Here is a 25,092-nt window from a genome sequence, read left to right on the forward strand (position 1 = left end):
TGACGTTCGTTCTTCTTGTGACTGAGCTCGGCACTGTGGCTTGAGGAACCTGGCCGGGCGCTAGGGGGTCTTGTCTGTGCCCGCCCCGATCAACACAACCCAGAGTAACAGCCCTTTCTCTACTCTAACTTCCTCTTCTCTGGGAGAGAGAGTCCTGCTCCCTCCTCCTCTTTCCGCGGGCACGTGAGGCCCCACGTCTGCATCGCTACCCTTTCTTATTCTGAAGTAAGTCAATTTTGGTGTCCGAAAACCTAGTAAGACAGAGAGAGAGAGAGTTGACACAGCAGAGGTGGAGGCCACGGTGGGGCTGGCTCTTTATAGGGTGTGGGGTCTGTGTGACAACTGGTATGGGCCCTGCCTGGGGACAGTGGCACCCGCACAGGCTTGGGCCTGAGGTGGGGAAACAGTGGTTAGGATAAGAAAAATAATTTTTTTTTCTCTACCCTTCTGTAGCCACAGAACCAGCTCAAAAAGGTGTGATCCAACTTGACCAGCTCAAAAAGATGTGCTCCAACTTGACCAGATACTGAGTAGCTTTTCAGAGACAACAGACCAAGATGCCAATCGTGAAGCCAAAGCGTGAGCAGCGGTGAGGATCTTGACCTCTGGCTGCACCTGGAACCAAGTCTGTATCCACGCGCACACAGGGGACCGAAGAACCAGGGCGCGGCCAGGACTTGGACGCCCAAGTCTTCTGGAAGCAGAGGGTCTGGCCCAGTGGTGGGATTCAAATAGTTGTAACAACTGGTGCTCGGCGCTAATGACCGTTTTAAGTATAAAAAAAGATATACCAAAATGTAGTTTATTATTTCATGCATTTAATACTTAAATAAGAGTAATAAAAGAGGTACACTGTTGGGCAGATAAAATGTATTATGCTCACTTTGTTAAAGATGGCGCCACTGCCCACGTGGAGGCCGTTGCCCAGGTGATATTAATGTGTGTTGAGAATCGTTGTAGCCTGAGGCTTGGTTTTGGGATTAAGCCTTTCCCACCCTTTTTGATGTGGGGTGGTACAATCCAATCATGCCTCAGAGAAGTGACTTTGTATTAGAGACTTCCCTATTTTGTATATTGGATTAGAGGTTGTGAAGCTACAATATAAAATGGGGACAAAACGGGAGCTTGTGCTCTTGGTTCCTGAGATTAGCATGAGAGAGTAGAGCCAGCAGCGGAAGGAGGCCACGTGGAGGAGGCCAGGAAAAGCAGCCAAGATGGTGGAGTGCTGAGTGAGATGCCAGTTTGTGAAGAGTTTGTATCTGGGATAAGGAAGGAGATGGGGAACTGAGGAGAATAAGGCTGGTGAGCCAGAAACCTTTGATTCTAGGAAACTCGGATAAGTCAGTGGCTTTGTGAGCACTGAATGTGATTGGGTTTTGGAGCCCAGTGTATGTTTTTACTTGCCCGCCGGGTGCAAGCTAGAATTAAAGACTATGGCCCACCAGTTTGTGGCTCCGTTGTTTCTTTACCGACTGTCCGAATCCAATGCGAACCTGCATGGGCCAGGCTGCTGTGATAGTGGCCCTGGCCGTGGCTTCTGGCTCTACATACACAAAACTAGATTTTAAGTTTTAAAATATTTTTTAAAAAATAGTGAATAATACCTGACAAAAAACAACAAAACTGTTATTTAAGATGCTTCCACATTGCTTCTTTTGTTTATTTTTCTTTGTTTTTTTTTTTGTGACAGAGACAGAGAGAGTCAGAGAGAAGGACATATAGGGACAGACAGACAGGAAGGGAGAGAGACCAGAAGCATCAATTCTTTGTTGCAGCACCTTAGTTGTTCAATAATTGCTTTCTCATATGTGCCTTGATGGGGGGGGGGGGGCTACAGCAGACCGAGTGACCCCTTGCTGGAGCCAGCAACCTTGGGCTCAAGCTGGTGAGCTTTGCTCAAACCAGATGAGCCCACGCTCAAGCTGGTGACCTCGGGGTCTCGAACCTGGGTCCTCTGCATCCCAGTCCGACGCTCTATCCACTGCGCCACCGCCTGGTCAGGCCTATATTGCTTCATGATTGGTGTTTTCATTTGCAATGTTTTTCACCTATGGACGGATTGAACATTTCTACGGGTGCTTAGAACACACTGTTGTGCAGATGAACGTTAAAGAAGAGTAAGGAATGTAGATTTGTGATTTTCACATTGGGGCCCTCACTTCTCTCTCCTTTCATCTTTCTGTCCCTTTTTAAAAAACCAAATTGTAAAGCCAGTAGCCACGGCCACCATCACAGCAGCCTGGCCCTTACAGGTTCGCACTGGATTCGGACAGTCGGCAAAGAAACAACAGAGCCAAAGGCTGGTGGGCCATTGTTGGGCAGATAAAATATATTATGCTCACTGTTGGGCAGATAAAATGTATTATGCTCACTTTGTTAAAGATGGCGCTGCCCACGTGAGGCCGTCGCCCAGGTGATATTAATGTGTGTTGGGGATCATTGTAACCTGGGGCTTGGTTTTGGGATTAAGCCTTTCCCACCCTGTTTGATGTGGGGTGGTACAATCCAATCATGCCTCAGAGAAGTGACTTTGTATTAGAGACTTCCCTGTTTTGTATATTGGATTAAGGGTTTGAATCTACACTATAAAATGGGATGGAGCGGGAGCTTGTGCTCTTGGTTCCTGAGATTATCATTAGAAGAGAGAGCAGAGGAGAGCAGAGAAAGGTCACGTGGAGGAGGCCAGGAGAAGCAGCCAAGATGGTGGAGTGCTGAGTGAGATGCCAGTTTGTGTAGAGTTTGTATCTGGGATAAGGAAGGAGATGGGGAACAGAGGTGAATAAGTCTGGTGAGCTAGAAACCTTTGATTCTAGGAAACTCGGATAAGTCAGTGGCTTTGTGAGCACTGAATGTGACTGGGTTTTGGAGCCCAGTGTGTATTTTTACTTGCCCGCCGGGTGCAAACTAGAATTAAAGACTATGGCCCATCAGTTTTTGGCTCCGCTGTTTCTTTACCGACTGTCCGAATCCAATGCGAACCTGCATGGACCGGGCTGCTGTGATGGTGGCCGTGGCTACTGGCTTTACAGCCATCATCTTTAATCCTAGCTTGTACCCGGCGGGCAAGTAAAAACACACACTGGGCTCCAAAACCCACTCACATTCAGTGCTCACAGAGCTACTGACTTACCTGAGTTTCCTAGAATCAAAGGTTTCTAGCTCACCAGACCTATTCACCTCTGTTCCCCATCTCCTTCCTTCTCCCTGCACAAACTCTGCACAAACTGGCTTCTCACTCAACACTCTGCCATCTTGGCTGCTTCTCCTGGCCTCCTCCACGTGGCCTCTCTCTGCTCTCCTCTCTCCTCTCTAATGCTAATATCAGGAACTAAGAGCACAAGCTCCCGTTCTGCCCCCTTTATAGTGTAGAAATCAAAACCTTCAATCCAATATACAAAATAGGGAAGTCTCTAATACAAAGTCACTTATCTGAGTCATGATGGGATTGCACCACCCCACATCAAAAAGGGTGGGAAAGGTTTAGTCCTTGTAACCAACCAGGCTACAAGGATCCTGCCTGCCCACAGCCCACCCCCAACACACATTAATATCACCTGGGCGACAGGCTTCCATGTGGGCAGTGCCATCTTTAACAAAGTGAGCATAATATATTTTATCTGCCCAACACAAATCAATCAATAAAAAAAAAAAAGTGAGCCCAGGCCAGATAGCTCGGTGGGAACGTAGGCCTGGAACGTGGAGGTTGCCAGTTCAAGTCCCCGGTCAGGATGTTGCAGGAGCAACCGTGACAGAGGATAAGACACTCCGATGACTTAATTAATGGAGGGAGGAGAATTTATTAGTAGCCAGCAGAGCACGTGGGGTTCGCAGCGCCAAAGCAAGAGCTCCCTGAATTAGATTTTCTCACAGGTTATATACCTTTACACTAGTATCTAAGCAACGGGCCTGTGATTTCTTTGTTTAAGGTTTCTGTGTGGCCAGTAGTCGGGGCTGTCGTGGCCATACACATGCAGGTTCCCATTAGATTCCGGCAGACGATATAGAAACAGTGGAGCCAAAAAATGGTGGGCCATTTGTAAGGCCAGGAGCCGCCATCGTGGCCATTCACATGCAGGTTCGCATTGGATTCGGACAGTCGGTAAAGAAACAATGGAGCCAAGAACTGATGGGCCATTACCTTTAATTCTAGCTTGCACCCAGTGGGCAAGTAAAAACACACACTGGGCTCCAAAACCCACTCACATTCAGTGCTCACAAAGCTACTGATTTGTCCGAGTTTCCTAGAATCAAAGGTTTCTAGCTCACCAGACTTATTCACCTCTGTTCCCCATCTCCTTCCTTCTCCAGCGTCAAACTGCACAAACTGGCCTCTCACTCAATACTCCGCTATTGGCTGCTTCTCCTGGCCACATGGCCTCTTTCTGCTCTCTGCTCTCTAATGCTAATCTCAGGAACCAAGAGAGCAAGCTCCTGTTCTGCCCCCATTTTATAGTGTAGATTCAAAACCTTTAATCCAATATACAAAATAGGGAAGTCTCTAATACAAAGTCACTTCTCTGAGGCATGATTGGATTGTACCGCCCCACATCAAAAAGGGTGGGAAAGGCCTGACCAGGTGGTGGCGCAGTGGATAGAGCGTCGGACTGGGATGTGGAAGGACCCAGGTTCGAGACCCCGAGGTCGCCAGCTTGAGCGCGGGCTCATCTGGCTTGAGCAAAGAGCTCACCAGCTTGGACCCAAGGTCGCTGGCTCCAGCAGGGGGTTACTCGGTCTGCTGAAGGCCCACGGTCAAGGCACATGTGAGAAAGCAATCAATGAACAACTAAGAAGTCGCAACACGCAACGAGAAACTGATGATTGATGCTTCTCATCTCTCTCCGTTCCTGTCTGTCTGTCCCTGTCTATCTCTGCCTCTGTAAAAAATAAATTAAAAAAAAAAAAAAAAAAAAGGGTGGGAAAGGCTTAATCCCAAAACCAAGCCCCAGGCTACAACGATCCTGCCTGCCCACAGCCCACAGAGACACACATTAATATCACCTGGGCAACGGCCTCCACGTGGGCAGCGCCACTTTAACAAAGTGAGCATAATACATTTTATCTGCCCAACACCATTCTTTTATTCAAAACTCGTACTGGCTAACACGAGGAAACACACACAGGGCTGGAAAACCCTGATACAATCTTTTCGTTCTACAACCAGGAGAATATTAGTATAACAATGGCCCTTCCCGTGCAGGAAGTTAACCCACAATTTGCAATCAACTGCCCTGCTCTGCAGGCAAGTGCACACGTGGCTGCCCAGCGCCTTTTTTAACAATAAAAGTAAGCAAACTCAAAAAGCACAAATTTTACAAACTGGTCTGTCTGCCCAGCAGTTTCCCAGAACTCAAGGAGAGGGGAGGGGGAGTCTCCTTGGCGTCAGCAAGGAGGAAGGGGTTTCCAGATCACTGGCCGTAGCTACATACAGATTCTGCTTCTCTTGCTTTGTATTGTAAGTGGCTCTAAGCAACCGGTTAGAGAACAATGGGATGTGGTTAATTAATAACTGGCCGACTCAGTCATCCCCGCTGGCTCCTTTCCCTGGTATTCTTCTGGTTTCTCCCCTCTCAAACCAGAAGGGAGGCTTGCTCCCACCTCAAGGGCACATGCAAGAGCAGCTTGATGTTCCTGTTTCTCTCTCTCCCTATCTCTAAAAAAAAAAAAAAAAAAAATGCAGAGGGCTAGCTCTCCAGGTAGATTCGATGCTGACACCCCTTACCAGACATGGCCACTGTTTAAGGTCCTCCAATGAAGCAGCCTTCCACATTTCTGTTCCCCTAACCCTTAAAAACCCTTAACCTAGTCCCATGAGCAAGACAGCGTTAAGGAACTAGTTAGGTCTCCCAGCTTCATGGTGGATGCCTTCTCCGTCAATGGACTTTCCATACTCCAAAGTCTCACCGTTCGAGATCTGGTCTTTTGAAGCATTGCCATGAAAACTTGGAAACTGTAACATTTTTAGGTTCCTGGCTGAGACACCCCTGTATGAAAAACAGATTAACGGCTCTGGTTGTATGGCTCAGTGGCTAGAGCATCAGCCCAGCGTGTGGACAACCTGGGTTTGATTCCAGGTCAGGGCACATAGGAGAAGCCGCCATCTGCTTCTCCACCGCTCCCCTTTCTTTCCCTCTCCCCACCCCCACCACAGCCAGTGGCTCAGTTGGTCCAAGCGTAGGCCTCAGGCACTAAAAATAGCTTGGTTGATTTGAGCATCAACCTGGAGAGGGGTTGCTCAGTGGATCCCAGGTGGGGCGGGTGTGAAAGTCTCACTATCTTCCCTCTCACTTAAAAAAAGGAAGAAGAAGAAGAAGAAGAAGAAGAAGAAGAAGAAGAAGAAGAGGAGGAAGAGGAAGAGGAAGAGGAAGGAGAAGGAGAAGGAGAAGGAGAAGGAGAAGGAGAAGGAGAAGGAGAAAGAAAAACAGATTAACAGTAGACAACCAAGAGTTTGCTAGCTTGTGTGCCTCCTGCAGACATGGGAGACCTAGAACACTGAGGAACCATCACTGTAACTATCACCAGGTTCTGGCCTGATAGCTCAGTCAGTTAGAGCGTCCTCCTGAACTACCTAGGTCATGTGTTTGGTATCTAGGCAGGGCATGTGCAAGAAGTGACCAGTGAATTGAATGAAGAACTAAGTGAAGCAAAAGATGAAAGCTTCTCTCTCCCTCCTCTCCTCCCTCTCTCTGTCTTTCTAAAATCAATGAGTAAAAGAAATATTTAAAAATATTATCTCCAGCCTGACCAGGCGGTGGTGCAGTGGATAGAGCGTCAGCTAGGATGCAAAAGACCCATGTGTGAAATCCCAAGGTCGCTGGCTTGAGCACAGCTCACCAGCTTGAGCTCGGGGTCGCTGGCTTGAGCCCAAGGTCGCTGGCTTGAGCAAGGGAGCACTTGCTCTGATGTAACCCCTTGGTCAAGGCACATATGTGAAAGCAATTAATGAACGACTCTGGCGCCGCAATGAAGACTTGATGCTTCTCATCTTTTTCCTTTTTCTGTCTCTCTGTGTCCCTATCTGTCCCTTTCTCTGACTCTCTCTCTGTTTCTGTCAAAAAAAAAAAAAAAAAAAAAAGATCTCCAGCTAACACAGAACATGGCGGGGGAGGCAGAGGCCACTCATGGGGAGCTGACCAGGAAGAGCACAGTAAACAAGGCAGGGAGTTGTGGGAGCCCTCTGTCTCCGGCAGTGGGAAGCATAGCCACAGAAGAGGTCACCCCTCAACCAGGTACAGCAGCGAGACTCACTGAGAAGGTAAAACCTCTTACAAAGGTGATTTCTGCTTCATTTTCACAGCTGCTCTGTTTTTTAAAAACAATAAGCCTAAAATAGTCGTTAGGACAAAGAAGCACACTTCGTAGACATAAATTCTGCTGGCCTTTTGAAGGGGTGCTGATGTCTACACAACGGTCCCCAAGTGCCCCTCACTCCCTGAGACACCAGGATAGCTGAGACAAAGCCTGACTAGAGTGATAAGGGCAGGAAGACCTCCCACCCCCACCCCCGCCCCAGCCCCGGACCCTCAGCTTCCTCTGCTGGGCGCTTGTGTAACCTGACACTTCTCAGCGGTGACGCATCTAGGAATGCAGCCAATGCTCCATTTCACAAGCCCAGGAAACAGAAAATTTTGGAGAAATCGAAACTACCCACTGAATCCCCATCTTCCTGAGATCCAGAGGGCAGCTGCTCAGTTTCGGCGCCATGAACCGCAATTTCCAGCCTTTCCTCGCTAGCCCGCACACCGGAGCCTCCCCACCCTATGACGTGCTCAAGGAGGAGCACGAGGTGATGATGCTGGGGGCGTCCCAGAGCTCGGCACCCCTGAGGACCACCGTGGTCAACATCCAGACTGAGACCGCCGTGCCCGACCACATCGTCTGGTCGCTGTTCAACACGCTCTTCCTCAACCCCTTCTGCCTGGGCTTCGTGGCCTTCGCCTACTCAGTGAAGGTGGGTGCGTGGGGCTTCGTCAGAGACTGTGTGTGAGCCCGCAGAGGTCTCCTGCCCTGGTGGCCCTTGGGACTGGGGACTCCCAGTGAGAGTCCGCGGGGGGAGGGCTGTATGCCCGTGCGTGCAGAGGGGAGGGTCACCTATGTCTCCACCACCCCAGGAGCCCTCCTTTCCAGCCTAATTAGAGAAATTATGTCCTTCACACATCCATCTCAGACCTCAAGTCTGGTCCAGAAAAAGGAAAAGGTCCTCAAAGACGCTGCCCCATGTGGGGTGAGAGGCCAGCAGAGGGGCCAGGGCAGGGGGAGGAGGAGCCCTGGGGCCCCTGGAGAGGCTGAGAGTCTGAGGGAGGGGCCCACCTGGCGCTGTCCTGCTCTGGCCCAGGGTCGGGGAGGGGAGGGCCCCTGATCTGGCTGAAGGGCTGGTGGAGGTGGTCTGGGTAGGGACCAGCCAGGGCAGGACCTCAGTCATAGCACCTGGATCTCCCCGGGACCCGCTCCAAGCCCCCCTCACCATCTCTTCTCCCCCAGTCTAGGGACCGGAAGATGGTGGGCGACGTGATCGGGGCGCAGAGCTACGCGTCCACCGCCAAGTGCCTGAACATCTGGGCCCTGATCCTGGGCATCTTTGGCATAATTGGTGTCATCGTCGCAGCCATTGTTTTTGCCATAGTACAGGTTCATAACTAATTTCCAGGAAATTTTGACGTTATTTGAAAGAGTTACCGAAGCCTCTAGTAGCTGCCCATCGCCTGAGGCCGTCACCCTTTCCACAGCTGTTTATACGCACATGTGTCTACAATGGAATTCAATAAAGGACTTGTATGTGACAGTGCTCTGTTTTTACCTGGGGAGGGGCCCTGCTGCGCGTCCCACCTGCCCCTGAGACTCAGCCCACCCCACCTGTCCCTGTCCCACCCGCTTGCTGCCCGCCCAGAGGTCAGGAAGGGCCAGAGTCCACAGCCAGGAGGGCCAGGCCCCCCTCCTGCAGGAGTACACCTGGCCTGCTCTCTGCCCTTGCCCGCCTGAGGCCCTGACCCGTTCTGGGCACCTCCCAGAGTCCCCTACGCCCCGCTGTGTTCCTCCGGGTTTCCCTCCAGGCACAGCAGGAGGGGGACGGTCTCCCGAAGGCGGGCGAGGGTGGCTGGGGAAACCGCAGAGATGTTCCCACCCCTCAGCCTCCTCCACGTGCCTGGGCACCGCCTCGCGCCCCAGGCCCCGCCCGCCCGGCCCTCCCACTCAGGCCCCGCCCGCCCGGCCCTCCCACTCAGGCCCGCGCCCCGCCCCCTGCCGATGCTCCGCCCCCCGTGTGGCTCCGCCCTCTGCCCAACCCGCAGGCTCCCACCGCTTTCTCAACCGCTGCCAAGACTTCTCCCCACCCACCGTCCTCGCAACGCCCACCCGCGCATCGGTGACACCTGAGCGACTGGTGGTCTCCCAGGACCTAGGCTGCTCACTGAGTCCCGCGGGCATCACCCAGGACCTTTCCACTGACCTGCAGCTGCAAGTGTTATAAAGTACTGCCATCCGCGGGTTACATAGAGACACCAGGCGGGTTACAGAAGAAATGTGAGTTTATTAATTAGCCAGCTAGCTGCACGGGGCACGATCCCAAATCGTGTAGGCCAGGCGTGGCCTACAGTTTTTGCCCCACTCCGGCCAGATTTAGAAAAAAATTTTTTCATGGGCCAGATGAAATATTAAAATTAAAGAATGTTAAATACTAAAACGATTTGTTTAAGTAAACAACAATTTTATTATGTAATTTGTTTATGGATAAATGTAAACGAGTGAAAACATTTTTAATATCCGATATTATTTTAATAAAAATATAATTACATACCGTATAAATATCCAAACTGGATATTTATCCATACCGTATAAATATCGAAACAATTTTTTTTTTTTTTTTTTGTATTTTTCTGAAGCTGGAAACGGGGAGAGACAGACAGACTCCCGCATGCGCCTGACCGGGATCCACCCGGCACGCCCACCAGGGGGCGATGCTCTGCCCCTCCGGGGGTCGCTCTGCCCTGACCACAGCCACTCTAGCGCCTGGGGCAAAGGCCAAGGAGCCATCCCCAGCGCCTGCGGGAGGGGAAGAGAGACAGAGAGGAAGGAGGGGGGGTGTGGAGAAGCAAATGGGCGCCTCTCCTATGTGCCCTGGCCGGGAATCGAACCCGGGTCCCCCGCACGCCAGGCCGACGCTCTACCGCTGAGCCAACCGGCCAGGGCCCGAAACAATATTTAATTAATAGAATGAGCTTGAAGGGGTTATATCGCAAATAAAACAATTATTTCGTTTTACAAACAGCCTGGACACGTTTTCAGTTATCAACTGCAGCTATTGTCTGTGCTACAATGCCAACTTGATTCGGCACACTTGACCCCAAAAATAACGAATTGTTTGACCTTAGGCGCACACTGGCAAACTCTGCCTAAAAGAATGTGGGTTTCACATCGCCGCTAAACGTCAAACAGTTCATATCGAGTACAGACGAGTACAAAAATTGTAAATCTTTATAATAAAATTTTTCTAAAAAATAAAAAAGTATCGCGAATCCATTCAACCAATTATTGGAAGTTAACCCTAGATTAGTCACACACGGAATTCTTTTCCGCATATCACTATCTTCTTAAATATCTCGATTTCCAATAATCAAAGACACTTCCACTTCTAAGTAGCTGAGATTTTAAAGTAGCGGAGAATATTAAAAATTTAATTGCGGGCCGCATAAACTCATTTCGCAGGCTGGATCCAGCCCATGGGCCATATGTTGGCCATATGATGTAGGCTCTCTTATTGTTTTAGACCTTCTTATATACAAAATCAAGTACCGGAAGTACTGTTTGGGGTGGGTAAGGAGGGAGCATGGTACAATAGTCAATGACTAACAAGCTTACATCTATACAGGATCTTTTGAAAGGAAAAAGCGTTCTTACACATCCAGACCACAAGATAACACAGTATGATCATTGTTTTACATACCCTGCAAAGACATTGCCAAATCTTCCAGTGTCTACCCCCCATCGCTGTGGCCACGCCGAAATGGTTAGCTTAGGATAAGGAGAGAGGCTAAATGAAAATAACCTTTGCTGAAAGTGTTGGGGCTAGCTTATTTTACGCTAGTCTCCGCTTGTTTAGTTTACAAGTTTTATACATATAAAGGATTTCAAGAGGGATGATTATTAGAAAGCATAAAAATGTTACAGAATGAAGGTTTTTCAAGCAAGGGGAGTGGGCTCGCGTTAGTATATGTCACTCTCAGGACTCCAGGAGGGGAGGAAGAGTTAGAATCAGTGTCGGAATTACAATTAATTAAGATATGTAAACATTTTCTTCCAAAAAGATCTTAAGGAAGGAGAAGGGGGAGTTTCCAGATAAGTTTTATCCTTCCAGAGAAATATGATTAGATACTAACTAACTTTTGCCCCTTTAATCTCTTTCTCTGGGTTTCTTTCTTTTCAGAGAGGAGGGATAAGGGGGCCTGACTCTTCCTTTAAAAAGACTCATGTTAACAATGTTTGCAATTCCTTGGCACCTTATCACACAAGCGTCCATGTAATTTCTCCAGAGCTCAAGATTGCTGGCTGCACGAGAGAGTGCTCCTACGTAGCAGCACCCTCGTCTCACGTCACAGCAGCTCAGACGGGGTCTCTTCCCGTGCTGACCGTGCTGACCGCCTTCCTGCCCGCTGCCTGGAAGGGATGTACAACCGGCCCCAGGCTCCCAGGCCGGGTTGGGTCACGTGGCGAAGCTCCCTCTCCTGTCCCACCGAGGAGCAAACCCTTCCCTGAACCCACAGGAGCGGGTCCACCAGCCTCCCCTCCAATAGGGGCGGCTTCCCTTGGTCCTGGCCCGTCTCCTGCTCAGATGTAGAACTCCGGGGGGCAGGGGCATCCCCATGAGCTCCAGTGGCTTATCCTGGGAACCCCAACCCACGAGCTGCGTCCTGGAGTCAGGGCGCTGCTGTGGAGTCAGATAAGAGGTTGAGGGTGGGGAGTGGGGAAGAGCCACAGCTGGGGTCCGGGGTACAGGGAGGAAGGGGCAGGCTACGGCAGCCCCAGCTCCCAATGCTCCTGCCCCACTGCTTGTAGGTAGGGTCTGCCAGGGGCACCCTTTAGTGCCCACACGTCTGGAAACACGGACAGAACCAGGTACGGAGCCTATTTCCAGGTCAGGCCTGGGGTTTCTTCTCCACCTGAAGAGCAGGGAACCCCTGGGTTCTCTCCACACGCGGCCTGTGGCCCCCCCCCCCAGTCCTGCCCCCTGCAGCCTTCTTTTTTTTATTTTTTTTATTTTTTAAATTTTTTTTTATTTTTCTGAAGCTGGAAACCGGGAGAGACAGTCAGACAGACTCCCGCATGCGCCCGACCGGGATCCACCCGGCACGCCCACCAGGGGTGACGCTCTGCCCACCAGGGGGCGATGCTCTGCCCCTCCGGGGCATTGCTCTGCCGCGACCAGAGCCACTCTAGCGCCTGGGGCAGAGGCCAAGGAGCCATCCCCAGCGCCCGGGCCATCTTTGCTCCAATGGAGCCTTGGCTGCGGGAGGGAAAGAGAGAGACAGAGAGGAAGGAGGGGGGGTGGAGAAGCAAATGGGCGCCTCTCCTATGTGCCCTGGCTGGGAATCGAACCCGGGTCCCCCACACGCCAGGCCGACGCTCTACCACTGAGCCAACCGGCCAGGGCCCCCTGCAGCCTTCTGAAGCTGATGGGGCCCTTGGGGGCCAAGGACCTTCTGGACCAGGACTACCATTCCCCAAAGGAACCAAACCTGGCTCAGGCTTCAAACCGCTGGAAAAAAAGGGACTTTCATTTCAAATTCTTTTCCACCCCAAATTCTTCTCCACGTGTTGCCTGGGTCCCAGGTGCAGGCAGGGCCTGAGGACACGCTTCACCCCAGTTCCAGAGCAGCCAGTAGGTGGGACGGGGGTGGGTGGGCTCAGTCTCAGGGGCAGGTGGGACTCTCAGCAAGACCCCTGTCCCCAGCCTGACCAGGTGATGGCGCAGTGGATAGAGCGTCAGATTGAGACGCAGAGGACCCAGGTTCGAGACTCCAAGGTCCCCAGCAAGGCTCTCCGGCTTGAGCCCGAGGTCGCTGGCTCAAGCAAAGCACACATGAGAAAGCAATCGGTGAACAACTAAAGTGCCACAACGAAAAATTGATGCTTCTCATCTCTCTCCTTTCCTGTCTGTCTGTCCCTGTCTGTCCCTCTCTCTGACTCTCACTGTCTCTGTCACAAAAAAACAACAAACAAAAAACAACCCCGTCCCCAGGTAAAAACACAGCACTGTCACGCACAAGTCCTTTATTGAATCCCACTGTAGACACGTGTGTATAAACAGCTGTGGGAAGGGTGGTGGCCTCGGCGATGGGCAGCTAGTAGTGGCCTTTCTGACTCTTCATAATGTCATAGGGTAAATGTGAAACCATCAGGGAGCCAGTTGCAAATATAATGATCAAAATGATGATGGACAAGAGGCCCAGGAGCAGGGCCCAGATGTTCAGGCACTTGGCGGTGGACGCGTAGCTCTGCGCCCCGATCCTGTCACGCACCATCTTCCGGTCCCTAGACTGGGGGAGAAGAGATGGTGAGGGTGGTCTGGAGGGGGTCCTGGGGAGATCCAGGTGCTCTGACTGAGCTCCGGCCCTGGCTGGTCGCTGCCCCGACCACCTCCACCTGCCCTTCAGACCTCCCCTCGCAGTTCCTCTGGGACTGAGCTGCACAGGGCTAGATGGACCCTTCCCTCTTGGGGCCTTGATGGCCTTCCTCCCAGACTCTCAGCCTCTGCAGGGTCCCAGGGGTCCTTCTCCCCGTGCCTTAGGCCATTGTCTGGCCTCCCACCCTACCAGGGGGGTCAGGGTTTCAGGTTCCCTTTGTTCTTTTTGAGGGATCCTTGAAGCCACATGGTAAGTTCAAGAAATGTAATTTCCGGCCTGACCTGGCAGTGGCGCAGTGGACACAGCATCAACCTGGGACTCAGAGGTCCCAGGTTCCAAACCCTGAGGTCATCTGCTTAAGAGTGGGCTCATCTGGCTTGAGCGCACGGTCACTGGCTTGGCAAGGGGTCACTCATTCTGCAGAAACCCCCCCAGTCAAGGCACATATGAGAAAGCAATCAATGAACAACTATGGTGACACAAAGAAGAATTGATGCTTCTCATCTCACCCCCTTCCTGCCTGTCTGTCCCTCTCTCTGTCTCAGTCTCTCTTGCCAAAAAAAAAACAGCAAAAAATATGTGATTTCTGGAGGGTCAGTAGGGAATTGTTTGGAGTCTGTGGGCAAAGTCTGACCCTGCCTCCCATGCAGTCTCACCATGAGCCACACACACACACACACACACACACACGTGTGCACACACACGTGTGCACACACAAAAGAGCTCCCTAACCCCAGGGGCCATCCGGGCAGGAGACCTCTGTGGCTCACACACAGTCTCTGGAGAAGTCCCCCATGCACCCACCTTCACAGAGTAGGCGAAGGCCACGAAGCCCAGGCAGCAGGGGTTGAGGAAGAGCGCGTTGAACAGGGACCACACGATGTGGTCGGGCACGACCGTCTCGGTCTGGATGTTGACCACGGTGGACATCACGGGTCCCGAGTTCTGGGGCGCCCCCAGGATGGCCACTTCGTGTTCCTCCTTGATCATCTCTGGCTTTGGGGAGCAGGTGCTGGCTGCTTCTAGCGAAGAAGGTGGGAGCTTTCTGTCGCGGAGTCCAGCGCGGTGTGTTTCCGTTGCTGGGACAGTGCTCAGGGCTCCTCCCTCTCCAGCATGGTTTTGATTTCTCAGAACTTTCTATTTCCTGAGGTTTTTGAAAATTGATGATTTGCCAAGGTGCTTAGAGGGTGGAAAAATACCCGTGAGTGTCTGGTGACAAGAGAAGAAGATTTAGGAGAGCCTGCGCTCTAACAGCATGTTTCTGATCCCTGTCCTCATGTTTGGTCCTGTCTGCTCATTCTGGGCCCTGTGGACTCTGCAGTCACCCCATCCGTTCCCCACTGCAGGCCCAAGCCTATGCAGGTGCCACTGTCCCCATGCAGGACCCCTACCAGTTGTCACACAGGTCTCACATTCCAGCCCCAGGGAGAGTCCCATCCCCACAGTTCACACCGTAGCTGTCACACAGCTCTTTGGAGACTAAAGGGTCAAGTTGTGCCTGTTGCCACCTGCAGGTCTTACCTGCATGGAGGAGGCGCGGGATGCTGGTGGCTCAGCTTGGACTCGTGGAGACAAGATATCTCGACAAGGCAACTTGAATAACTTCTGCAGAAGGCCGTGCTGCTGCTATTGAAAGCCAGTCAGCAAGTGTGGGCAGAGGACGAACTCTTGTTTTATCCCTAACACAGGCCCTAGGAGGCTGGGTCTGGCTCCGTTGGCTGGAGTGTTGACCAAACAATCTTATCTTTTCCCGATGGGCTCGTTTAAATGGCCGCACCAAGGTGGGAGGGAGAGGTGGGGATATCATTAACTAGGTAAGGGGGTTGAGGAGTGGTTGATGACCGGAGGAAGGGGGCTGGGGGATTGATAAACAAGTGAGCTGTTTCTCATTCTATTCCTCAGTCAGAGGAATTCGACTGAAGGTGGGCTGGGAAGTTAGTGGAAGAAAAGAACCTGAGTTAAACATTTCTTTCAATTCCCCCTATTTTTTTTAGGTCTTCATTCTTTTTTTTCAAATTCGATAAGCAGACTCCGACCCTGAATATTGGTGTTCGTTACTAGCATCTGGTTAGTGTAGGGGGGAGGGCTCTGCTTGGTTGTGGCCACGTCAGTCAGTCTTTGAATTAGGACTCGAACACATGGGACGATGCAACATCCGATAAGAATTACAACTCCAGTAACAGTGATCAGGGAGGTAAATACAGAGGTCATTAATCCTTTTTTATTTTTTGAACCATTGTTCCATTGAATCAGTAAATTAAAAGGGGTCATTTAAAACCTGAGCTTTTGGCTAACATCTGTTAGGATGGTCAGCCCATGTAAGGCTTTGGCTATCTGGGGCTGTGTTATTGGGGGTGTCGGTACAACCTTGGGTTTCAACACATAACTCGCCCTTTTCTGCTAGCATCGTATCTAAAGCTAGCTTGTTTTCCCAGGCTATTTGGCTGGTAGGGCCCTTCCTCTCATCTCTAATGTAATTGACAAATCTTTGTTGATTATAATATATATAGTTTATTCCATTTATATTCTTGTTTATAGTTACCCACCAGAATAAGGTTGATTCAAATCCGGCAGCTTATTTGATTGCGAGTTTTGAACTCATTTGGAGCACCCTGCGGAACTCCAAAAGCATACACACACACACACACACACACACACACACACACACACACACACACACACACACACACACACACACACACGGTCGGATCAAATGACCCACTGGGACTTGCGACACTTTTGTTTTGCTTACTTTGTGCCAGGCTCAACTAGAGAGGTATTAGGGAGCAAATGCCGCCCCAGTTGACCAGTAGAGTCTCATCGATTTTTGTCCCACAATACCACCAAATGTCAGCTCTGGGGATTATAAGGGCAGATTGGTTGGCTAGCCCTGTGAACTGTCGACTTTCACTGCACTGAGTCAAATTTCCTACAAAGGCCAAATTGTTCCCCCCACCTAGAGAGGCTTGAAGAGAAATTGGCTGTAGGATTAAGCACTCTAATAGCCCTTGGGGGCTGACTCACAGGACCCTTGTCCTCAGGAAATAGCAGTGACAATGACCAACATGATTTCTGTTGCCAAGCAGTGGCACGTTGTAACAGGGCTACCATGCAGTTCATCCCATCAGGGTCCGAGGACCACCCAAGTGGACCCGGGACTATCAGAGCCTCCAGTCTTTCTGTAGCACAAGCGTAACAGCTGCTCTTGTTCACGGTGCTGACCGAATATTTGCCTCATTTTACCTAGGCATTTATATCTTGGTATCCTGCTTCTATTGCTAGGGTTCATTTTAAATCCTTCACTTCTACTACGGTTAATATATAGATGGAAGCCTGGAGCCCCCCCCCCCCCCCGCCTTCAATTTGGAATCTTAGTCCTAATCTTACCATTAAACCTCTTCCTAATAAACTGGTCCTACCTCTAAGTTCACAAGGGGCCATGGGTGGGACCCATGGGAGTAGAAGAGCCCCAGACTCCCCTGTTCTTCATCCAACATCAGGAGGGAGAACAGGTTTTTCTCTTTATCCCATTCTGGGACTCGCTCTTAAAATGACTCAACTTTTTTTTTTTTTTTTGCTCTTTTTATATAGAATGTATTTTATTAGTTTGTACTAATACATTCTCATATTACAAAGGCAATTTAGTACAAGAATATTTCTTTTGATATTTGAATCTGAAGTAACAGAACTGTACATTTTTTTTTTTTTAAATCCTCATTTGGATAACAAAAAGACAAGCTAAACAGTTTCCTTTGTTACAGGTGGACATTGATGTGGACCTAATCCGATTTCTTTTTGAAAGCCTCTAAAGATAAAAGCAGTTGAGAACCTAATTAAATTTAATAAAAAAATTTGTTTACTAAAACTACGGGTCTCCGGCACCATTTTCTGTTTTCTGCTGTTTTGATGCAGGTTCTTCTCTGTCTGTTTCTTCTCTTGCTCTTTTTACTGGTCCAGATGCACCATTTTTGTCACGTCCATCTGTCATCACTATCAAACCTAGTTTTCTTGCCCGGAAACTGTAGGTTTCCTTTAGTGGACCCAGTCTGGGCAGCTTTATTTCTCTTTCCTTTTCCTTTAAACCTGTGACCTTCTGACTTCATTTGTTCAGGGATTCTTGCTGATCGTCTATGATTTTTTTTAATGCTTCTTTTTCCACGTCGTCTCCCTCGAGTATGTCCCCTGTCACTTCTTGGTTTCTTTAACTGCGAGTTACCATTATTTGCATCTTTGGCTTTATTCGGTGCTTCCGTGGCTTTTTCTTTTCTTTTTTTTTTTTTTTCTGAAGCTGGAAACGGGGCGAGACAGTCAGACAGACTCCCGCATGCGCCCGACAGGGATCCACCCGGCACGCCCACCAGGGGCGATGCTCTGCCCACCAGGGGGCGATGCTCTGCCCCTCTGGGGCGTCGCTCTGCCGTGACCAGAGCCACTCTAGCGCCTGAGGCAGAGGCCAAGGAGCCATCCCCAGCGCCCGGGCCATCTTTGCTCCAATGGAGCCTTGGCTGCGGGAGGGGAAGAGAGAGACAGAGAGGAAGGAGGGGGGGTGGAGAAGCAAATGGGCGCCTCTCCTATGTGCCCTGGCCGGGAATCGAACCCGGGTCCCCAGCACGCCAGGCCGACGCTCCACCGCTGAGCCAACCGGCCAGGGCCTTGGCTTTTTCTTTAAATAGAGTTATTCCCTCTTTTGCTCCTCCGACGAAGTCTATCCATTTTATTTCACCGTGATTTGAGAAAAGGAGGTGCAAGTCTTCTCTACAGGTCTGACCATCTAGGTCCCCCGAAAATTTTAGCAAGCGGCCAATCTTTTCTTCTAGAGATGTCATTTCAGCGTTTTCTGCTAACTTTTGCTTTTGTTTTTCTTCTTGCTCTTGTTTAGCTCATAATTTGGCTTCCACTTTATTTTGCTTTCTTTCTTCTTCTTTTTTTTTGTCAAAGAAATCTTCCTTAAAACGTATTAGCAGATCTGTGTCTTTGTACTTTTGTCCAGGGGTCTCCACAAACTTTTTAGCAGATTCAATGTTATCAAACACAACAAATATTGATCCCTGAAATGTTTTGTGCAATGTTCTTCTCATCTGACCATTTAGCACTTGACCTTCATCTTCTAACCATTCTTTTACGTCATCAGGGGTTGCATCAGTGGGGAAGCCTTTTGTATAAACAGATCCGTTTTTCCACATCATTTTTATACTCATCAGTCACTTCAGGGAGGGGTTTGTCTGGCGATCTTCTGATTTTGGTTTTATCTTCACTTATTCCCATGAGTTCTGCCTTTGATTTGCTCAGTGCTTCTACTATTACATTTATGTCTGTTGTTCAAGACAGTTTAACCTATTGAATTTTATCATTGTTTCCAAAGGTAGCCAGCCTTCATCCGGTTTGATTTGTTCCTTTAAAAGTTTGACCCATGGTAAATGGAAGTCACCAAAGTAATACTCAATTTGATGACAGATTTTGGCCTCCAGAGCAGCCATTTTTTCATCACCATTTTCGGCCATTGTGGCTATCTTTAAGATCCTGGTCCCGTTGTTAATCCAAATTCGGGGGGACCTGAAATATGGAAGACAGGAGCAAGGTCTGTCGTTTACACATCAAAGCTTTATTGTCTAGCTTGGCCAAGCGGCGGGAACTCCGACAGAAATCTGACGGAGAGCGCGCTGGCCCTTTGTTCTACTTAATTTTTATAGTTTTTTTTTTTTTTTTTTTTTCATTTTTCTGAAGCTGGAAACAGGGAGAGATAGTCAGACAGACTCCCACATGCGCCCGACCGGGATCCACCCGGCACGCCCACCAGGAGGCGATGCTCTGCCCATCCTGGACGTCGCCATGTTGCGACCAGAGCCACTCTAGCACCTGAGGCAGAGGCCACAGAGCCATCCCCAGCGCCCGGGCCATCTTTGCTCCAATGGAGCCTTGGCTGCAGGAGGGGAAGAGAGAGACAGAGAGGAAGGCGCGGCAGAGGGGTGGAGAAGCAAATGGGCGCTTCTCCTGTGTGCCCTGGCCGGGAATCGAACCCGGGTCCTCCGCACGCTAGGCCGACGCTCTACCGCTGAGCCAACCGGCCAGGGCCAGTTTTTATAGTTTTGTAAGTGGGAAGTACAGAAGCAAAAATTGCAATTAGGAGCCCCTTACCGCTATTGGTTATAGTCATATGTCCTTTAACATGATAGGACCACATTCAATTTGCAAACCATACATCATTTTGGAGAAAACAAATTTACAAGCCAACACAATGGTAGAAAGATGTCTCTTTACATATTAAAGGCATTCCTATATTATCTAGTGTTTATCTGCTATCTCTCTGTCCAGAGTCACACACGCATTTACATAGGAGAGGTAGCTTGGTGGGGACAAATGCCTGCAAATGGCTCATTGCTATAAGAAAAGGTTTATTTTGGCTTTTCTCTCCCTGTACCTGGCTAGCCATTCACCCCTTTCCCCACAGGCATGGTGGAATGTCTGGGAATCCATGTTTTCCTCCCCTTGCATTTACAATACAATGCCAAGGGCCATCCTGGTTATGCCAATCACACAGCACAGAGACTATTTCTCACAATTTCTCTGCACACCTTAACCCAAATTAATAAAATGTTCTCCAAGCCTCCTAAAATATTAATATTAATTCTGTAGCCTTTGGTACTTGACAACACCTGCGGGTGAAATGGCTCAGTGGCTCCTCACCGTGAAACTGGGCTACAAGACCCCCGAGAGCCTCCCTCCCAGCGCCCGAGCCGGCCTAACACCAAACTGACTCAACTTGTTACACTTAAAGCATTTGTTCCCCCCTTTCCTCCTCCTTGTCCCTGTCGACTTGTCTTTATTCCCCCCCCCCTTTCGAAAGTACCTTCAGATCTTATATCTTCTATTATTAAAACCATACGATTTCTTTCCGATTAATTGGAATTCTCTTTCTAAAACCCTTAATTTTCAGTGAGGACTGTTAGTAATTAGCAATTTTAGATGGATACTTTTATGAACTGTGGAAAAAATAAAAGACAGGGCCATGAACTAAAACTGATAAGCTCAGATGAGCCCTGCATAATGGCCCCGCCAACTCAGACACCCCAAGTCAACACTCAGGATGGTCTAAATCAAACCCTTCTAGCCAAAAGCAGTTTATGGCAGGCAGGCATTTTCTAGGGAGGTGTTCCCTCTCAACGAAGGTCAATGCTCACCTCCACTCCAGCCTGCTTGCTGTCTTCTGCATCTAAGATAATATACCATTAACATTCCTTTGAAATGTGAAGGTCAATTCCCTACCCCCCAATGTTATCATTATGTGAACCATTAACTGTTAACTGTCTTGTTCCTCCCCATGTAAAAGAAATTTCAGCATATATACTTTACTTTTTACCTAATCCTATTTTTAAATGTGAGATAACCCAAGTATTTCATTGCAGGTGAAGAGATTCAGAATTTGTCCCAGAAAAGATATTATCTACATACCGGGTTGGAGTGAAATCTCTGGAAAATTCAGCACTATTCCAGTCCTACTAGGTGGGGCTTTCCGTGGGACTCTGGAGCACTACTGTCCAACTAAACTCCTAACCTCCCAGGTGGAAGCAGAAAGGTGTCCCTGTCCCTTTATTTTTCAGACCTGCTCAAACAGGCACTACATGACTTTATCACCATTGAAAAATATTGGATTACAGGGACCTTTCATAAACCCAGGCAAAACAAACATTTTCTGTCAAGAACTTTAAAAGGCATTAATTAAATTAAACTACTGGTAGTATTAAATGCTTTTCTAGACCACCTGGTTAAAAAAACACTCGGAATAACTTATATTTTATAGTATTATTAATAGTTGCAGAGGAGACAAAACCTCTTATTTGTTCTTGGGGGCCAACTGAGCCTCAGCTTGGACTTTAAAAGTGCCCTTCTTTTCCTTTCCACTGAGGTCCTGGGGGGACCCCTCCCATTTTCACAGCCGGGCCCAGAGTCCGAAGATGCTAACTCCCCTATTGTTCTCAGAACTACAACAGTTTTTAGACCTCCTGGAAGAGGCTTTCAGATATTTAAATAGCCTGTTGTTGTTTTTTTCTGTGTTTTACTGTCTGGAAAGGGGGGGGAGGGTGAGATGTCTCCCCTACTGTGAATTCTTAACTTATTTATTTTCCACATAGACGAGTAAGAATTTCAGACAGACAGATGAGACAGACGAGGGCCCTCAAACTGAAACTGACTTCTCCTGCTTCACAGACCTGAGTATAGTTTTACGTACAAACAAGACAGTTACAGTTCAGAGACAGGAGCATGACACATAAGTAAATCTGATTAATTCTAACAGAGTTGCTACTTGACCCTTAACTCTGAAGACAAAGAACACAGAGCACAGTAATTAGTGCGACAAGACCTGACAGCACAAACCAAGTTTAGAATCCAAAATTCCATTTTATTTAAGTTTATTTTATTTTATTTTATTTTATTTTATTTATTTTTACAGAGACAGAGTGAGTCAGAGAGAGGGATAGACAGGGACAGACAGACAGGAACGGAGAGAGATGAGAAGCATCAATCATCAGTTTTTCATTGCGTGTTGCAGCACTTAGTTGTTCATTGATTGCTTTCTCATATGTGCCTTGACCGCGGGCCTTCAGCAGACCGAGTAACCCCTTGTTGGACCCAGCGACCTTGGGTTCAAGCTGGTGAGCTTTGCTCAAACCAGTTGAGCCCGTGCTCAAGCTGGCGACCTCGGGGTCTCGAACCTGGGTCCTCTGCATCCCAGTCCGACGCTCTATCCACTGTGCCACCGCCTGGTCAGGCCATTTTATTTAAGTTTAAATGAGCGCTCCTTACATAGTCTCATTTTAAAGCAACAATGCCCGGAGTATCTGAATACAAGAATGAATCTTATTTAGTTCACTATTAGAGCCGGCATTTCCAGTTTTGCATGCTAGAACTTAGACCTCAAAAGAGCCATATCTCGGCTCTCCTGGATTGATATCATTCATTGCTTCCTTTTCCCAGTCTTTCGGGGTTTATCATCCCAGTAAGTGAGCATTCAGTCCGGTGAAACATTGGCAGGTTTCTTCCCCTTTTTCGTTTGGTACCATCTTTCTCTAGTTGTTATCTTAGAGGTGTGATTTCCCATCCTGACTGTGGCCTTCTAACTCCCTATCCTGACTGGGGTGTGGCCCTCGAGGGAGGCCCAACCCCCCCCTTCCCCCCCCTTACGGAGGTTTCTTGCGCTCCCGGTCCTGACCCTCAAGGAGTGCTTCACCGCACCCACGGCTTTTCTTACCGGGGTCCATGCCCGGCGTTGCCTGATCGCCGGGGTACCTCCTTTTAGGGCCCCTTCCCTGTGTTGCCGAGAGTCCGGGTTTGTTCGCTGCCTCATCGCCTTAGGGCCGCCACAATGTAGCAGCGGATGGGTCTTCCTCGACAAAAGGGCTGCGACCCCTCCTAAGGGGGATGGGGATCCCAGACGAATGAGCCCTCAAATTGTTAGGGATGAAGTTAAACAAGACTCGTGGATACAAAATACCTCGGCAAAGCAACTTGAATAACTTCTGCAGAAGGGCGTGCGGCCGCTACTGAAAGCCAGTCAGCAAGCGCGGGCAGAGGACAAACTCTGTTTCATCCCTAACGCCGGCCCTAGGGTGCTGGGTCTGGCTCCGATGGCTGGAGTGTTGACCGGACAATCTTATTCTTTCCCGACGGGCTAGTTTAAATGGCCGCGCCGAGGTGGAAGGGAGAGGTGGGGATATCATTAACTAGGTAAGGGGGCTGAGGACTGGTTGATGACCGGAGGAAGGGGGCTGGGGGTTTGATAAACAAGTTAGTTCTTTCTCATTCTATTCCTGTCAGAGGAATTCAATGAAGGGGGCTGGGAAGTTAGTGGAAGAAAAGAACCTGAGTTGAACATTTCCTTCGGGACCCACATCTTCACACTGACGGTTCAGCTGGATCAAGGCTCCAACCAGCCGGGCAGTGCCCCCAGGGACCCCCCATGTGGCCCCAGAGGTCAGGGTCCCTGTCACCGGGCCTCCTCCAGGTTTCCAGATTCTGATCAGATGAGGGTCTTTCCTGGGTCCCTACAGTGTCAGCTGCTTCCTGCCGGTGTCACTTGCAGCCATTCCTATGTGACATCGTCCTGTTGAAATAGCTGGGGTGGCTCATGCTCCTCTGGACCCCACTGACCCAGAGGGGGTCCTGACCGACAGAACCCCCGTGCACTGGGCAGTCAGAGGGCGTGGAGGGCGAGCCCTTCCCCTGCTGCCTGGTCTGGGGAGAGGTCAGGGAGTTGAAGTCCCAGTGGGCTGCACACACCAGTGCCTGGGGGACGACCCTCCCAACACAGTGGTTTCCAGCCGCCAGCAGGATGCCTCTGACCATGGAGTGCTCCCCCGCCCAGGGCCGGTTTCCACCACATGGCTGATGAAGCGGGTGTGAGCAACCACAAGTGCAGAGACCACAGTGACCTGTTGTCACGCAATGGCCACGTGACCTGTGTAAATAACCATTGTTTGTGTTCTTGTAATTTATATCATTTACAGGTTACAATTTTTTAATTAGGTCAAACTGCCTGATACAAAATTTGCCATTCTCCCCAGTAACGGTGTAAAATTTAGTGTGACCTTGAATATATCTGGTATGTTTGCCCTCGGAAGTTCCAGCTCTGGGCAGGGCCTTTAACCACCAGTCTCCGTTTATACGGATTTTCCCATTTGGGGCATTTCATGTAAGTTGAATCATACAGCATATGGTCTTTGGTTCTTGTCTTATTTCACAATGAACATAATGTGTGTTTGTTTTTTAAAATTGATTGATTTTTAGAGGAAGAGAGAGTGAAACATCGATTGGTTGTTCCATTTATTTACGCAATCATTGATTCTCCTGTGTGCCCTGACCGGGGATTGAACCCACAACCTTGGAGTATTGGAATGACAAACTGAGTTCCCCGGCTGGGGCTGAGCATCATATTTTCAAGTTTCCCCTGTGCTGCGGGTGTGGGGGAGACTTGTGTGGCTTTTATGGCCGATTCCCGTGTCGTAAAGACACGTCAACCGAGTGTTCCATTGCTCAGTGTGCCCGGGTGGGTCTGCCCGCTTTCTGGACCTGATGAAGAATGCTGTTGTAAACATGCGTGTGCGAGTGATTGTGCGGACAGCTACTTTACTTCTCTTCAGTAGACACCTTGAAAGTGAATTAATGGGCCACAGAGCGACTCGAGCTTTGACTCTTCGAGCAACATGTGGGGCTGTTCTCCACAGCAGCCGGCCACCTACTTACATCCCCGCATCGGTCAGGGGAGCGTCGGCTCCTCTGCGTCCTCGCCGGCACGCGCCACGGCCCCTGGTTGTCTGGGCATCTCGGGCACTTGCTCCACGGCTGGACTGTCGGTGCTGAGCTCCCCGGGGACCTGTGGGCTGCTACGTGTCTGGAGAAGGTCTGCTCGAGCCCTCCGTCCTCTGCCTCCCGGGCTGCTGGACTGCCGGTGCTGAGCTCCCCGGGGACCTGTGGGCTGCTACGT

The 25,092-nt window shown here is 49.7% G+C and overlaps 2 protein-coding genes and 1 pseudogene across 4 annotated transcripts; 1 reads left to right on the forward strand and 2 right to left on the reverse strand.

The window, feature by feature from the left end:
• The first annotated feature begins 7,611 nt into the window (after positions 1 to 7,611).
• On the forward strand, positions 7,612 to 8,777 carry LOC136392430 (interferon-induced transmembrane protein 3-like). The gene is made up of 2 exons (XM_066364624.1): positions 7,612 to 7,948; positions 8,479 to 8,777. The coding sequence occupies exons 1-2, from the start codon at positions 7,700 to 7,702 to the stop codon at positions 8,635 to 8,637; spliced, it is 408 nt and encodes a 135-aa protein (XP_066220721.1). The 5' UTR covers positions 7,612 to 7,699; the 3' UTR covers positions 8,638 to 8,777.
• Positions 8,778 to 13,243: 4,466 nt separating this feature from the next.
• Positions 13,244 to 21,128, reverse strand: LOC136392570 (interferon-induced transmembrane protein 3-like). Of its 3 annotated transcripts, none has more exons than XM_066365051.1 (3): positions 21,063 to 21,128; positions 14,418 to 14,757; positions 13,244 to 13,526 (listed from the first exon to the last, which is right to left on the reverse strand). In XM_066365051.1, exons 2-3 carry the CDS (start codon positions 14,601 to 14,603, stop codon positions 13,332 to 13,334), a joined length of 381 nt encoding a protein of 126 aa, XP_066221148.1. In that variant the 5' UTR covers positions 14,604 to 14,757; positions 21,063 to 21,128; the 3' UTR covers positions 13,244 to 13,331. The 3 variants fall into 3 exon arrangements, with proteins under 3 accessions (XP_066221148.1, XP_066221056.1, XP_066220962.1); XM_066364959.1 differs by lacking the exon at positions 21,063 to 21,128 and adding an exon at positions 15,135 to 15,189; XM_066364865.1 differs by lacking the exon at positions 21,063 to 21,128 and adding an exon at positions 15,135 to 15,180 and having other exon boundaries at positions 14,418 to 14,822.
• On the reverse strand, positions 17,360 to 19,200 carry LOC136388511 (lupus La protein-like; annotated as a pseudogene).
• Positions 21,129 to 25,092: the final 3,964 nt, after the last annotated feature.

Source organism: Saccopteryx leptura, chromosome 1 (assembly GCF_036850995.1).
Source record: "Saccopteryx leptura isolate mSacLep1 chromosome 1, mSacLep1_pri_phased_curated, whole genome shotgun sequence".
NCBI classification, from domain to species: Eukaryota; Metazoa; Chordata; class Mammalia; order Chiroptera; family Emballonuridae; genus Saccopteryx; species Saccopteryx leptura.